The sequence below is a fragment of the Trifolium pratense genome, linkage group LG1, assembly GCF_020283565.1.
Source record: "Trifolium pratense cultivar HEN17-A07 linkage group LG1, ARS_RC_1.1, whole genome shotgun sequence".
NCBI lineage: Eukaryota > Viridiplantae > Streptophyta > Magnoliopsida > Fabales > Fabaceae > Trifolium > Trifolium pratense.
The window spans coordinates 53255144-53272038 of record NC_060059.1 but is presented as its reverse complement, the minus strand read 5'-3'; the positions used below and the strand labels follow the sequence as shown (position 1 = coordinate 53272038).

General features: G+C 36.2%; 1 protein-coding gene across 1 annotated transcript; it reads right to left on the bottom strand.

Annotated features, from left to right (window-relative positions):
- Window positions 1-14110: 14110 nt before the first annotated feature.
- On the bottom strand, window positions 14111-15991 carry LOC123885822 (histone-lysine N-methyltransferase family member SUVH9-like). The gene has a single exon (XM_045935154.1). It carries the CDS (start codon window positions 15888-15890, stop codon window positions 14211-14213), a length of 1680 nt encoding a protein of 559 aa, XP_045791110.1. The 5' UTR covers window positions 15891-15991; the 3' UTR covers window positions 14111-14210.
- Between the last annotated feature and the right edge of the window lie 904 nt (window positions 15992-16895).

Genomic DNA, 16895 nt, shown 5'->3' with positions numbered 1-16895 from the left:
TTAATTATGGGTCATGCTAAACAGTGCCCCCGGGGCACTTGTTAAGTATACCTAAAAAGGAAATAAAAAATAAAATTTATATTGAAAAGACAACTTTTTATACTTTCGAGGTATTGAATATACGCATTTCGAGACAAAATTTCTATTTTAACATGCTTAACCAGTGCCCCGGGGACACTGTTTAGCATTTTCCTTTAATTATATATGTATCCATACATGTATAATATATAGCCTATAATATGATAACATGGAAACATTAAAAAAAAAAAAAAATACTAGTAGCCAAAAAAATACTAGATGCCATATGGAACCAGTTGGAAACATGTCGCTCTCTCCATTCTTTTTAAAAAGATAAAACGCGTGTTGATTTTAGGAAGGAAAAGAAAAAAAAAATAGCTGCAAGCCAATGTTTGACTATTTATTTTACGAAAAATGTTAAACAGTGTTCTTCCCAGATATTCTTAAAACATTTTAATAAGAAAATTTTTCTTAAAATGTGTGTTTTAATGCTTAAAAATATAAAAAATTATTTTTTCAATATTAACTTTTTTTACTTCTTTTTTGATATATTTAACAAATGACCTAAGGATACTCTTTAGCGTTACCCTTTATTTTATTTGTTGTTTGTTTTAGACCAACCCTCCCCTTTTAAAAAGGAAAAGAGAGACTAAACATAAACTGGGTTGACTTCTTTAAAAACTGTACTACGAGAGTACAAAAAGTCGGTGGTGTTTTTTTCTTTTTTTTTTATTTGTTCTCCTTTTTTGGGGAAAATGAATGTAAACGTAGATTAGCAAAATAAAGTTGGAAGTTTGTGGGTACTAAGTGATTTAGTTTAAGTCATAAATCAGCTTCATTTAAGAATAAATTGTTTAGAAAAATTTGAATATTTAATAAGATATATTCACATCTTATGATTGTTCAATATTCAATTCATAATATTTTTTTAATAGACATGGCACGTCAAAATCCAATATCTAATTTCAAATTTTAATAGAAGCTGTTTCGTACTGGCCAAAAGAACGTACTCATTTCCGTATTGAAAAAAGATTGGGTTATTGGAGTTGATATGTTAATTAGCTTAGGAGGAAAGGTGTTATTGATTTTCTTTTATAAGTAAAAATTGAATTATAAGGAGTATTTAGGTGTACTCAGCCCTTACAATTTGAGAGAGTATTGATGACATTAGTCATTACATGGAAATAAAGACCATTTTCAAGTATTTTTAGAGGTTTTTGACCTAAATCATGAAGAATGAAACATTGATTTGAAGCTACATGCGAAGAAAGATAGCAAATGAAAATTGGTGGATTGTATAGTATTTTTACGCCTAAAACGGAAGTTTTTCCGCCTGGGGCGGAAATTTCACTGAAGAACCAAGATTGCTCTCTGTTTTGCCGTTTCAGGCGGAAAAAGCTGTGCCTGAAACGTAATTCTTTACGCCTGAGGCGGAAATTCTGTGCCTCAGGCGGAAAACGTTACTTTTGATCATTTTTATAAAAAGGAAACATCAGATCTGGATCATTATCGAATTTTTTTACGCAAAAGAACAGCTATTGGAGCGATTTTGGAGGATCAAGAGTGACCAAGCAAGGATTCAAGTGTGGAAACACATCAAGATTCTTCTTGTAATCATGCTTTCTTTCATTTTATTTGATGTAATTTCTGAATTTGCAATGTCTAGCTAAATTCTCATGATTGGTCCTTAGGTGATTCTAATTACTTTTGATCTTGAACTATGTGATTGTCATATGATATGATTAATGAATTACGAAGTTAGTTTCTATTGATTGTTCTTTGTGCTTAATGCTTTGTATGAATTCGCGACTTATATGATGATTGCAATGATTTGTTTTACTATGACGATAGGAATAAATCATCGATCTAGGAACGATTGATCAATTAATTTTCACTTAAGAAATTTTGGATTGTTAATTGAGATTAAGAGATTAAAGTTTTTCTTCCTCACATGATCATAGGTCTTACTAAGAAATTAGGGATTGATGATCATGAGAGAGGATTATGTTACCAAGACATTGGGCATAATCAATTGTGTTTTAATCAAATCATGAAACTAATTTGAATAATTCGTTATCATACATGGCGTTACCAAGAGAAATAGTAATTAGATGACCCAAAAAGGACCAATCGCTTTTCTTACATCAATCTAAACACCAAAGCAATTCCAAAGTTTAAAAGTTTGAACTTGAAACCAAACAAGAACCCCCTTTTTACAATTTATGTCAATTTACATGAGTATGTCTTCAAATTACAATTGATTTACAACAATCCCTGCGGAAAGAACGATTTTATTATACTACTTGACGGCTATTTAGTACACTTGCTAAATTTCTATCAAGTTTTTGGCGCCGTTGCCGGGGATTGTTGATTAAATCAACAAGGCAATTGAGTCATACTTTGAAATTTTATTGTTTTATTGATTAAGTTTTTGTTTATTTTAATTATAAATATATATATACAAAAAAATAAGTTCTGAATTTTATTTTCATTTTCATTCTTGTGTAGTGCAGTTGCTTCTTAAGGTATTTTCTGATTGTTTATGCAAGGTAGGAGAGTAGCAAGAGAACTTGTCTTTGATCCTGAAATAGAGAAAACAGCTAAAGCAAACAGGAAAGCAGTTCGGTTAGCCCGAGAGGCTGCCCGGTTAGCAGGTGTTGCACAAGAAAGTAGTGAAGAAGCGGTTTCTAGTCCAAACACATCGGACAACGAAGCCAACATCATGGCTGAAAATCCACCACCACCTCCACCAGTTGTGCCTGAGAGGATGTTAGGTGACTATGGGCAAAGAAACAATGGAGAGCTTGCCAATCTGGGTTTCCAACCGAGAAATCATGTGTCATTTGATATCAAGAATTCAGTGCTCAGCGCCCTCAAAGAGAATCAATACTCAGGGGCAGAAACACAATGTCCAAATCTGCACCTGGAGCATTTCTATGAAGCTTGTGACTATACAGACCCACCAGGAGTATCTGAATCAGATAAAAGATTAAGGCTTTTCAAGTACTCGTTAACTGGAAGAGCTAAAGACTGGCTGGACACAATACCACCTAACACCATCAATACTTGGCAAGAGCTAGAGATGAAGTTCATGGATAGGTACTTTCCAATTCACAAGTATTTGGAAAGAAGAGCTGACATTACAAGTTTTGAGCAAGGAGACTCCGAAACATTGTATGATGCCTGGGAAAGATTCAAACTGAGCCTGAAGAAGTGTCCTAAGCATGGGCTCGATAGTCATACTCAAATGCAGCATTTCACACAAGGATTGAGAGCTCAAACTAGAATGTTTCTAGATGCATCGGCAGGTGGATCTTTGAAAAATAAAAATCAAACTCAAGCTAGAGAGTTGGTGGAGTCCATGGCTCAAAATGAGTACAGAGTTGAAAATGATCGTGGTGCAAAGAAGAAGGCAGGCATGATAGAGCTTGATACTCAAACTGCTCTTTTGGCCCAATCTACATTGATGAATTCTCAAATGGCAGCTGTGTTGAAACACCTCACTAGCACTCCTAATGCCCAAATGCCAGTCATGGCAGCTAATGAAGTGAAATGTGATTTTTGTGGACAAGGGCATGCTAATGGCCAATGTTTTCCTGAAGGGTCAGAAGAGGCAAAGTACCTAGCCAACTTCAAAAGGAACAACCCAAAGTATGATCCATATTCAAACACTTATAACCCAGGTTGGAGAGATCATCCAAACTTTGGTTGGGGAGGAAATCAAAACTCAAATCAATCTCAACAACAATCTTCTTCACAAAACTCCCAACAAAGGAGACCTTCTCAATTAGAGGATACACTTACTCAATTCATAAAGGTGACGCAAGGGAACTTCGAAGCTATGAAGGTTAGCCAAGATCAAATGAAAACCAACCAAGATATTGCCAACAAGAATCATGAAGCTTCAATTAAGAACTTGGAAACTCAAGTTGGGCAATTGTCAAGGCAATTCGCGGCTACTCAAAATAATGGTTTTGAAGGTTCTACAAAGGATAATCCGAGGAATGAAAGTTGCAAGGCGATTAATTTGAGAAATAGAGTGGTTCCTTCACCTGAGATTGTAACGAAGAAAAAGAGTGAGCCTAGTGTTGAGGGAGTGAAAGAAAAAAATAATGTTGAGGGAGAAGTTGAACATGAGAATGAGGGAGAAGTTGAGAATGAGTTAGAAAAAATGATTGAGAGTGAGAAAGAGGAGTTAGTTGAAGATGAGAAAGAGAAAAAAATTGAAAAAGAGAATGATGAGAAGTTAGTTGAAAAGAAAGGCAAGGGTGTAGAGGAGAAAGAAAGTTCTGTCCATGCTAAATTGCCATATCCGCGCAAGAAGAAGGCAAAGGCTAATGATCATCAACAATTCAAAAAATTTATGAAGATGCTTCATGATCTCCAAATTAACATTCCTTTTGCTGAAGTGTTGGAACAAATGCCTGTCTATGCCAAATTCATGAAAGATCTCTTGACAAAGAAAAGGAAACCTCTTGATGATGACACAGTTGATATGACAGAGGAATGTAGCGCCATAATTCAAAAGAAGCTTCCTCAAAAGAAGAAAGATCCGGGAAGTTTTACTATCCCATGTTCTATTGGCAACATTTCCGTTGGTCGAGCTCTATGTGATTTGGGAGCAAGCATAAATCTCATGCCATTGTCAATGATGAAAAAGATTCCGGGAGCCGTTGCTAAACCTACAAAAATGCAACTCTCTTTGGCTGATCGATCAATAGTACATCCATATGGCATACTACATGATGTGTTGGTAAGAGTTGCGGAGTTTGTTTTCCCGGCGGATTTCGTCATCCTTGATATGGAAGATGATGCAGATGTAGAACCATTGTTGTTGGGTAGACCATTCTTAGCTACCGGAAGAGCATTGATTGATGTTGAGATGGGAGAACTTATGTTGAGAACACATGGGGAACAAGTCATGTTTAACGTGTTCAAAGCTATGAAACACCATGATGATGAGCCACAATGTTACAAGGTTGACGTGATTGAGGAAGTGGTAGAAGATGTCTTAGTGGAAGAAACACCATCCTTACCTTTAGAGAGAGTAATTGTTAATTCCATCGATGATTTGGAGGAGGAATGGGACAAGGAGATTGAAATTTGTCTCCGTCAGCTTGAATCATGTAAAGAAGAAGAAGCACAAAAAGATTTTGAAAATATGTATGCTGTGGAAGAGAAAGCTAGTGGTAAGGAGGACCTAAAAGTTACTATTCCGGAGTTGAAAGAGCTCCCCCCTCACTTAAAATATGTTTTCTTAGGAGAAGATGCTTCACAACCGGCAATCATAAGCAGCAGGTTGAGTTCTTTGGAAGCAGAGAAGCTAACTAGAGTCTTGCGAGAAAATAAAGAAGCCATGGGTTGGAGCATCTCTGATTTGAAAGGGATTAGTCCCGGATTCTGTATGCATAAGATAAAAATGGAAGATGAATACAAACCTGTGGTGCAACCTCAAAGAAGACTAAATCCAACCATGAAAGAAGTGGTGAAGAAAGAGGTTCTTAAACTTCTAGAAGCTGGTATGATTTATCCAATCTCGGATAGTGCGTGGGTTAGTCCTGTCCATGTGGTCCCGAAAAAAGGTGGTATGACAGTTGTGAGAAATGAAAAAAATGAACTGATACCCACTCGCACCGTCACTGGGTGGCGGATGTGTATAGACTACAGGCGGTTGAACTCGGCAACAAGGAAGGACCATTTTCCTCTTCCATTCATGGACCAAATGTTGGAAAGGCTTGCAGGGCAGGCCTATTATTGCTTTTTGGATGGATATTCTGGGTACAATCAGATTGTAGTAGACCCAGAGGATCAGGAGAAAACAGCTTTTACTTGCCCTTTTGGAGTATTCGCGTACCGGAAGATGCCTTTCGGGTTGTGCAACGCACCGGCCACATTCCAGCGGTGTATGCTATCTATTTTTGCTGATATGATGGAGGACACAATCGAGGTATTTATGGATGATTTTTCTGTGTTTGGTAAGTCTTTTGATAAATGTTTAGCCAATTTGAATGCCGTATTGAAGAGATGCATAAGTACCAATTTAGTTTTAAATTGGGAAAAATGTCATTTTATGGTTAAAGAAGGTATTGTGCTTGGACACAAAATCTCTTCAAAGGGCATTCAAGTTGACCAAGCAAAGATAGAGGTTATTAAGGAATTGCCCCCTCCCGTTAATGTTAAGGGAGTGAGAAGTTTCTTGGGTCATGCCGGTTTCTATCGGCGTTTCATCAAAGACTTTTCGAAAATAGCTAAGCCCTTAAGTAACCTCCTTGTGAAGGAAAATGAATTTAAATTTGATGATGAATGTTTGAATGCTTTTGTTGTGATTAAAGAAAAGTTGGTCACCGCGCCCATAATCGTTGCACCTAATTGGGATCTCCCTTTTGAATTAATGTGTGATGCAAGTGATTATGCGGTTGGAGCGGTGCTTGGCCAACGACATGCGAAATTTTTCCATGCTATATATTATGCAAGCAAGGTTTTGAATGAAAACCAAATCAATTACACAACTACTGAAAAAGAGTTGCTTGCAATAGTATTTGCTTTGGAAAAATTTCGCTCTTATCTGATTGGATCGAAAGTTGTTGTTTTTTCAGATCACTCGGCACTTAAGTACCTCCTCACAAAAGGCGACTCAAAGCCTAGACTCTTGAGGTGGGTACTACTTTTGCAGGAATTTGATTTGGAGATTAAAGACAAGAAAGGTGTGGAGAATGTGGTCGCGGACCATTTGTCAAGGTTAGAAAATCCAATGGTGACCACAAAAGAGAAGTGCATTAACGAAGAGTTCCCGGATGAAAAATTGCTGATGGTTTCTCAAAGGCCTTGGTTTGCTGACATGGCTAATTTCAAAGCAGGAAATGAAATCCCGGAGGACTATTCCTATCAACAAAAGAAGAAATTCTTTAGAGATGCTAACTTCTATTTTTGGGATGATCCATACCTATTTAAGGTGGGGCAAGATGGCTTGATCCGTAGATGTGTTGATGAGGAAGAGGCACAAAGCATAATGTGGCATTGCCACAGTTCTCCATATGGTGGTCATCACAGCGGTCCACGAACAGCAGCAAAGGTGCTTCAAAGTGGTTTCTTTTGGCCGACACTGTTTGCAGATTGTGTAGAGTTTGCTAGAAGATGTGATAATTGCCAGAGGACCGGCAATGTTTCAAAGCGGGATGAGATGCCTCTAAACCAAATGCTCGAAGTAGAACCTTTTGATTGTTGGGGGATTGATTTCATGGGACCTTTTCCATCTTCACGGTCTAACCTTCATATATTGGTGTGTGTAGATTATGTTACAAAATGGGTGGAAGCTATTCCTTGCCAAGCAAATGACTCTCATACCGTGGTCAAGTTTCTTAAAGAAAATATTTTTACTCGGTTTGGGGTTCCTAGAATTCTCATTAGTGATGGAGGCAAACATTTTTGTAACAAATACTTGGAGAATGTCTTGGAGAAATACAATGTTAAGCACAAGGTGGCCACTCCATACCATCCTCAGACAAGTGGACAAGTTGAAGTATCTAACCGGCAATTGAAACAAATTCTGGAGAAAACGGTTTCTACTTCAAGAAAAGACTGGTCAATGAAGCTTAATGATACACTTTGGGCTTATAGAACCGCGTTCAAGACACACTTGGGGTTCTCTCCGTACCAACTAGTTTATGGCAAATCATGTCACCTACCGGTTGAGCTAGAACACAAGGCATATTGGGCTGTGAAATTTTTAAATTTTGATGCAGGTCTTGCGGGTGAGAAAAGATTGCTTAAGCTGAACGAACTTGAAGAATGGCGGATGCAAGCATATGAAAATGCCGTTATTTTTAAAGCAAGGACAAAGAAGTATCATGATAAAGGGTTGGTAAGAAAGGAGTTTAAGAAAGGACAGCAAGTCTTGTTGTTCAATTCTCGTTTAAGGTTATTCCCGGGTAAGCTGATGTCTCGGTGGTCTGGTCCGTTTGTCATTAAGGAAGTTTTTCCACACGGGGCTGTGGAAATTTTTACACCAGGAGAGGAGGAGAAATCTTTCAAAGTAAATGGACAAAGACTCAAGTTTTATAAGGGAGGAGATTTTAATCGCCACAAGGTGGCAGTACTTTTCGAAGACCCTTAAGGTTTCGAGACCGTCAAGCTAATGACGCTAAAAGTAGCGCTGCTTGGGAGGCAACCCAAGGTTTTATTTAACCGTAATAGTTTTTCTTTTGATTTTTTGTGTTTTGCAGGTCAAATTGAAAAAAAGAGGAGTGTGAAAAGTGTACAACCAGGAAATTACGTTTGGGGCGAAAAAAAATGGAGCCTAAGGCGTAAAAATTTTGAAGAAAATTCATGTGCTCTCTGTTTTGCCGTTTGGGGCGGAAGAAATTACGTTTGGGGCGTAAAAATCCTGAAGAAATTGGATTGCTCAATATTTTTACGTTTTAGGCGGAAAAATTGCCGTTTGGGGCGGAAAATCACACTGAAAAAAATGGTGCTTACTGTTTTGCCGTTTCAGGCGGAAAAGCTTACGTTTTAGGCGGAATTTGCGCGTTTTAGGCGAAAGAAACACACATGAAACCCTCATTCCTTCTCTCAAACTTCATCTTCTTCAACAAACCTTATCCTTTCTCTCAAACTTCATCTCCTTCCTCACACAAATTCTCCATTAACCACCATTCAAACCTTCAAACCCAACACAAATCCTTCATTAAAACAACAACCACAACAAATTCACCCATTCTATTTCACCAATTTCATCCTCAAATCTCAAACCCCTCTTGAACCTAAACCTCCCAAATCCTTCAAAACCCCATTAAAACAACAACCTCTCTCACACCCATAACACCAAACCCACGAAAATTCTTCCATCCAACTCTATTCTTCAAAACCCATCATCAACAACAACCAATTCTTCAAATTTTTCCAAAACCCAAAATCAAAAACCCTTCAAAACCCTACACGAAAATTCATCCAAAACCACCATAAATCTTCATCTTTTCCATCAATCACCCATAAACCATTACCCTTCTCAATCTTTACCTTTCTCACCATGAAGAACATATTCAAAAAATCCTCAAAAGACAAGGAAGTTGAAGTTGGGTCTTCAAAATCAAGGTCAAAAGTGGTGAAGAAAAGGAGAGTAGTCCGAACTCCTACACCGTCACCTTCGCCTTCTCCTCCACCATCACCGCCTAGAGAGCAATCACCACCTCCTCCAACGCCGGTTGTGACTGAAATTCCTCGGTCACGTTTTGTTCGTCCAACGGCCTACAATCGGTACCAGACTCTCAAAAGTAAGGACTTCAAACCTGAAAGGCGTCTCACGGATGAAGTGCTAGCATTTCCCTTAATTGAAGCAGAATTCCGCAACAGGCATTGGTATGAGTTTAATTTCTGTCTTCGGTCTGGAAATCGTACTTTAGCATTAGAATTTTTGAGTAATGCATGGCGAGTGAAAAATTCGTCACCACGGATTGCTAAAGTACGCGGGGTAGATGTAGACTACTCCCCGGAAACTATAAATAGGATATTTCATTTCAATGTTCCTGAATTCTGTGTTCTGAATCATCGACGTGAGAATAGGGCAACCATGGCATCAGATAAGCGTGAGGCTTTAAAATCTCAGCTGACTGCACCCGGAAGTGTGTGGGTGAGACCATCTAGGCAGCTCCCACCCCAGCGGTTTAAAACCGCTCATTTGTTGGATATTCCACGGATTTGGGCTGAATTTTGGATAAATAACGTGGAGCCAAGTGGGAACAATTCTGAGATTCCTATGGATGTAGGGCTAGCACTTCAAGCTATTTTGTTAGGTGAAGACATAGACTTGGGCACAATTCTGAGTGATGATTTGTCTGCAATTATCCAGAAAGATCCCGGGTCATATAGTCTAACACACCTCTGTTTGATCACTAAACTGTGTCTGGATCAAAATGTTGCTACTTTTGATGATGATCAAATGGAAGAGTCTAGAAAAGTCACTACGACTTTTGTGAGAGATGTGAGAAGAAAAACTTTCGGCAAGACATTCATTCCATTTGCTGATGTGGATGATGTAATGGATTACACGGTTGAGGGAGGAGGTGAAGAAAGGGAGGAGAATGTTGAAAATGTGATGCACCATGAAGTGCCACAGGCTCCGGAGATGGAGGGTTTTCCAGCTCCGCAATTTGATGTGAATGTTCTTGCTGACATGGTGTGGAAAATGGACATGAGCACCCAACAGGGCATTGATATGGCGGACCACTATGACACTTCATCCGCCTTATGGCAAGCATCCATGCGTTACCGGGAGCAAGTCCCGGCATATTTCTATCCGAGATATCCAACAATGCATGAATTTGATGAAGCTCACAATCAAAGAGTTAGGAGCATGGCGGCTACACATGAAAGGAACCGTGCTACCTACATTCGCCAAAGGAGGGCAGCTGGCCTTCCAGATGAAGGAGGGTCCTCATCAATGCAATTTCCTGGAAATCTGCCTCGTTTTGATCATGATCACAACATGCCCGAGCAGGATTGAGGTTTTGTGCCATTCACCTTTACTGTCCTTCTCCTCTATAGATTCTTTTTGGCCTGTGTATTATGATTCCTTTGTTTAATTTGTTGCATGCTTGATGTTGGTCTATAATAAGTACTTGAGCTAGTCGTTGTGTTTTCTTTGAATGTTTTAGTCTTTTTGAAAACTTCACACTATTGAAATTTGTTTGGCTATCATCTTAGATTCAAAATTGTTGACCAAATGTGTGATATGAATTTGTGATGTTTTTGATTGTTTCGGATGCATCATAGTGATGATTTAGGCAAGGCTTAGGGACTCTCACAAATATTGACCATAGTTTAATTCAGCCAAAAACTGTGAGATTTTGAGCCCAAACACTGATTTCTTTTGATGATTATGAGAATTCCACACTTAGCTATGTCTCTAGAATTTGCGCATGTTCTCTTTAATTGATTTATTGTTGTGATGTACACACGAGGCAAGTTGTTTGGTACCTTGAGCCTGTTCTAGCCACCCTTATCATTGCTTATCCGTTGTTTAACCCCTTTTGAGCTTAAAGAAAAATGTTTTGTTTGTATCTGACCCAAGTTATCAAAATAATATAAAAAAAAAAAATGATTTTCTTGGAAAATTAGATACCTTTAGTGGTTTTTGCACAATGCATTTCACTAAGTTTGGGGTTGCTTTTGGAACTAGCAACAACTTAAGTTTGGGGTGGATATACTATACTAGAGAACTAAAAAAATTATGAAAGAAAAATTCCAAATTATGAAAGAAAAATTCAAAAGTTCACCAAGAAAAGAAGTATCGAAAAAAAAAAAGAAGAAAAAAAAATAATAATCATGGTGATTTTTTTTTGAAAACAAAAAGGAATTTTGTGAATTGTTCTCTAAGTATAAATTCTTACAAAGTAGGGTGGGGTGTTGTATCTATTTGACTCAGTGGTATCTAATTTCAAGTTTTTTTTTACTCACTTACCAGAAAAGCCACCATCCACCTTTTAACCAGGCCACGTTATAACCTTTAAAAGTCCTCTAATGTGTGTGCTCATGACATGGTGATTGATTTTTGAGAATGTCTGCAAATTTATAGTAGTCTAGTTATGATGTGTTGATTGAGTGATTATATTACCCTTAAACAGGAGAGTCGGTGAGGGTGTGAAGAAATTAAGTATGGTCAATCTTTGTTTGATGCTCTTTGTTTTGCCTAAATTTGAAACTGTGTGTACTTGAATCATGACGAAATTGATCATTGAAATATCATGCAAATTACGTCTAACTTGATTGGGTTTGAGTTTGTTTAGCCAGATGAATCGAGGTAGTGTTTTGTTTTCCTGGAGATTGAGATATTCCTTGAGGACAAGGAAAAGTTCAAGTTTGGGGTTGTGATGACATTAGTCATTACATGGAAATAAAGACCATTTTCAAGTATTTTTAGAGGTTTTTGACCTAAATCATGAAGAATGAAACATTGATTTGAAGCTACATGCGAAGAAAGATAGCAAATGAAAATTGGTGGATTGTATAGTATTTTTACGCCTAAAACGGAAGTTTTTCCGCCTGGGGCGGAAATTTCACTGAAGAACCAAGATTGCTCTCTGTTTTGCCGTTTCAGGCGGAAAAAGCTGTGCCTGAAACGTAATTCTTTACGCCTGAGGCGGAAATTCTGTGCCTCAGGCGGAAAACGTTACTTTTGATCATTTTTATAAAAAGGAAACATCAGATCTGGATCATTATCGAATTTTTTTACGCAAAAGAACAGCTATTGGAGCGATTTTGGAGGATCAAGAGTGACCAAGCAAGGATTCAAGTGTGGAAACACATCAAGATTCTTCTTGTAATCATGCTTTCTTTCATTTTATTTGATGTAATTTCTGAATTTGCAATGTCTAGCTAAATTCTCATGATTGGTCCTTAGGTGATTCTAATTACTTTTGATCTTGAACTATGTGATTGTCATATGATATGATTAATGAATTACGAAGTTAGTTTCTATTGATTGTTCTTTGTGCTTAATGCTTTGTATGAATTCGCGACTTATATGATGATTGCAATGATTTGTTTTACTATGACGATAGGAATAAATCATCGATCTAGGAACGATTGATCAATTAATTTTCACTTAAGAAATTTTGGATTGTTAATTGAGATTAAGAGATTAAAGTTTTTCTTCCTCACATGATCATAGGTCTTACTAAGAAATTAGGGATTGATGATCATGAGAGAGGATTATGTTACCAAGACATTGGGCATAATCAATTGTGTTTTAATCAAATCATGAAACTAATTTGAATAATTCGTTATCATACATGGCGTTACCAAGAGAAATAGTAATTAGATGACCCAAAAAGGACCAATCGCTTTTCTTACATCAATCTAAACACCAAAGCAATTCCAAAGTTTAAAAGTTTGAACTTGAAACCAAACAAGAACCCCCTTTTTACAATTTATGTCAATTTACATGAGTATGTCTTCAAATTACAATTGATTTACAACAATCCCTGCGGAAAGAACGATTTTATTATACTACTTGACGGTTATTTAGTACACTTGCTAAATTTCTATCAAGTATTAATAGATATGTTGTAAACAACCTAACAGAGCATTACATTAATCAGAAAAAATAAAAGAGAAACTTATTGATAAATTCGGTTCTTGGGTCTATTAATTTTTTTTGTGTCTTTTCTTAAAATGCTAAAGTTTGTTTGGAAAGCTATAGTTGATATTCTAAGGAGATTTTTATAGGAGATCCTCCGGTGCGAGGAAGATATTGTGAGTTAATTGGGAGGATATTTGTTTGCCAAAATAAGTTTTAAGGGTTTTAAATTTTTTTCTCCTTGTAATATGTAGATGGCGGTTACTTTCTAATGAAGAACTTCAATGGAAAAATATTTGGCATCAAAGTATGGAGCAGAATTTTGTCTTTGTCTTTTTTATTGTGATCTATTAGGTCTCATCAAGACTTGAAGGTGGAGGAGATATTTTTTTTTTATGGAAGGAAGAACTTGTTTATTTTTTCAAAGTTATTGACTTTAATTCAACTTCAACAAAGTGAAGATGTATGGCAAAGTCGAATCAGTGAAGGAGGTATATTCACGGTTAATTCTACTTAATCTTTTCTGATTAACAAGTTCTCAAAACAAATGGTGAACTTTTCATCATTTGAGCTACATCCGACTATTAGGAATACCATAATACATAGTAGTTTTAATGAATAAAATGTTTGTAACTCATATGGCTAAGAGAGTAGATTCAACAAAGTATTCCCTCCGTCCCAAATTATAAGGAAAAATAAAAAAATCACACTTATTAAGAAAAAGTAAAACATGAGAATTTGAAGTATGTTTTTGTGGGTTTTCCTTGGAATAAGTTGCATAGGAAGATGTAAAAACAATTTTTATTGGTTGTTGTTTATTGAGAAAATGAGAGAGAGAAGAAATTAAATGCAATTTGCATTTAATTTTATGCAAATAAGGAAAAAAACATTCTTGAAAATGATTTTTCTCTTATAATTTGGGACAAAAAAAATGAGTTTTTTTTCCTTATAATTTGGGACGGATGGAGTATGAAAGAAAATTACAATAGAAATTAAAAATAAAAATAAATAAACTAAAGGAAAGGAGTTGACTCTACCCCTATAAACTTTCCCTAAAACTCAGCTTCAACATAATGTATAGTTTGTGAAGCTTTCAAAATATTTTGTTACATATGGCTAGTTAGCCACTCAAGTCACCATCAGCTACCCCATAATCAAGGGTAAGTTCTCTCAATGGAGGGATGTTCTCTATTGCAAATAGCATAGTGTGAGGGAACATCACATTATTATGCTCAAAATGAACAAATTGAACCATCACATTAGGAGTTGAATTATGACTTATATAGCATGCAACATTCCTCATTCTTGACACATCCATAGCAAACTCTAACGGAGGAATTGATGGATAGGATGGACATTTATAACTAGTGTCTATTAGGGATAAATTACCCCATTCCGCCCAATTTTCTGCAAATTGACTTGGATATATCAATGAATCACCATTCATGGTAACAATTTGTTGTTGCTCCCTAGTCAAGACAATCCCGGTGTACTCACATATGAAAGTACCTGCTTGAATAAGGTCCAAAGACCTAACTCCCCAACCAGAGTTCCTAGATCTAAACACTTCCAACCTGTGTTTCAGACCTTTTTGTGTAACACGGTTACGACAATGTGGAGGACAGCGACAAAGTGGACCACATTCAAAAATGAACGGCCTCCCTTTCAATAGAATCCCATTTTGACTATATGGAAATTCATTTCCATTCTTTATGAAACAGAAGCATCCATCCACACAGTTGTTTATACATTCACAACCTGTTTCCCCCCCGCTCTGTTGTAACACAAAATGCGGAAAAATAGCCCTCGGAAGATACTCAAAATAGATCGGGTCATGATTCCTATCAATATTATTAACTAGCCTAATATCGACATTCTCTTTCTTTTTGGAAATATCTAGAGATAAGACACACCTAGGGTTAAAAACAACACAATCCATCTTAGCTTGACCGTCGATTCTCTGTAACTTAAAATTGTAGACATTAAAACCAGATTTACTATCAACCCAAGATTTAACTATCTTATACAAACCATCATAAAAATAAACCTTATCAAACACAGAAGCAGTACCTTCATATTGGACACTACGAATAACCCTAACTTCAATCCCATAATGCATACTTCTCTCCATAGCAAGGTTCCCACCTTCTAACTTCTGATGAAAAACTTGCCTCGAATTCTTATCCTCACCGCCATAAACAGAATAAACAATAACATTACTTTGATCAACATCATTCTCATATCCACCAGAAACAATCACACTAGTAGCAATCGGTTCGCCACTCGAACTCACACTACCAGGTATATAATCAATGTCAGCTTCTGGTTGACCATGCAAACCAACAACAGCCAATTCCGTTTTATAAAAAAACACATCCCCGATGCAAACACCGGGAATTGTTCCGATGATCGTCTTATCACGATTCAACCACAAACCGTGCCTCCTCATCAAAGCAGAAGCTCTTTGATCGCTTCTCTCCGGATGAACAACAACCCCGTTTTCTTCTTCTGCCACAGCCAAAAGCCGAACGGAATCATATGTCATTCTTATTCTCCTTACAATTGCACGCAATTGTTGATGATTCGGTAAATCGAGATCTGAAACACGAACTAGCTCCTTCAACTGTCCTTGAAGTCTTTGTGTTGTGACTTCATTTTGGATTCGTTGAGAGCCAAAATTCCTTCGGAAAAGCTCAGTGATGTGGTGCAAATCAGGGTGCATATTGTTGGTGGTTTTGTCGTTGGTTAGTGTTTGTTCTTGATGGTTTAGGTTTCTTACCGTTGTTGTGTTGTTTTTCATTGGTATGAAGTGAAGATCAAAATGAGTGATTGTGTGTATTTATATTGATGAAATAAGACGTTAGAAACAATCGATTTTTAGCTAGGGACATTGGAAATAGAAGAGTGTTTTAATGATATGTTGTCTATTTTTTTTTTTCATTGTTCTATGTGAATGAATATATACAAGGATATAGACCAAGTGCAATCAATTTTTCTGGTCAAAAAAGGATATAGTCATGCATTAATTTTTTTTGACCAAAATGTGTTCATATTAAATTTTTTTCAAAACAATTAGAAAACATATTTTTGACCGAATTAATTATTTTTGAATAATTGACCGTGTTAATTACACTTTAGTCAAAAAAAATTAATTACTTAGAAAACTTTAATTCGAGATATTTTCCAAAAAAGTGGTCGGTACATAATTAGGGTCCGTTTGGTGCGCAGGATAAGAGACATGATAAGATAACTGTATCATATCCTGTTTCAGTCCAGTGTTTGGTGACACAGCAGGATATGATAAGTTAATCATGTAGTTTATCCTATCATGTCTCTCTAGTTAAAATTCTTATCCTGAATTTGAGTTGGGTTACCAGCAGGATAAGATAAATTATTATTTTTACTGATTTATTCTATAAAATATATTTTAAAATAAAATAATGAAAATTAATAAAATATAAATAATAAAATAATTTGATAGTATATTAATAATAAAATAATTAATTTTTAAATATACATGTGATTTTCTCACAAGGGTAATTTTGTAATTTACATAATCTAAAAAAATCAAAATTATACTAAAATTACAATATTTTAAAGTAAACTAATTATTAAAAAATCGTAAAATATGGATATTAATTTAAATTTTATAAGAAATTAAATATAATATTTTGCAATGATATTTTTATTATTTACGTATGAGATATATTATATATTTATTTAACTCATCTAACATGTATATATGATTGGGTTATTTATTTGATCATGATTCATATAAAAAATTAAACTTTATTATTTTCTCATG

What these genes read in the sequence shown, in the direction of transcription:
- LOC123885822 (XM_045935154.1), bottom strand. Translation starts at nt 15,890, where the DNA reads ATGAAAAACAACACAACAACGGTAAGAAACCTAAACCATCAAGAACAA.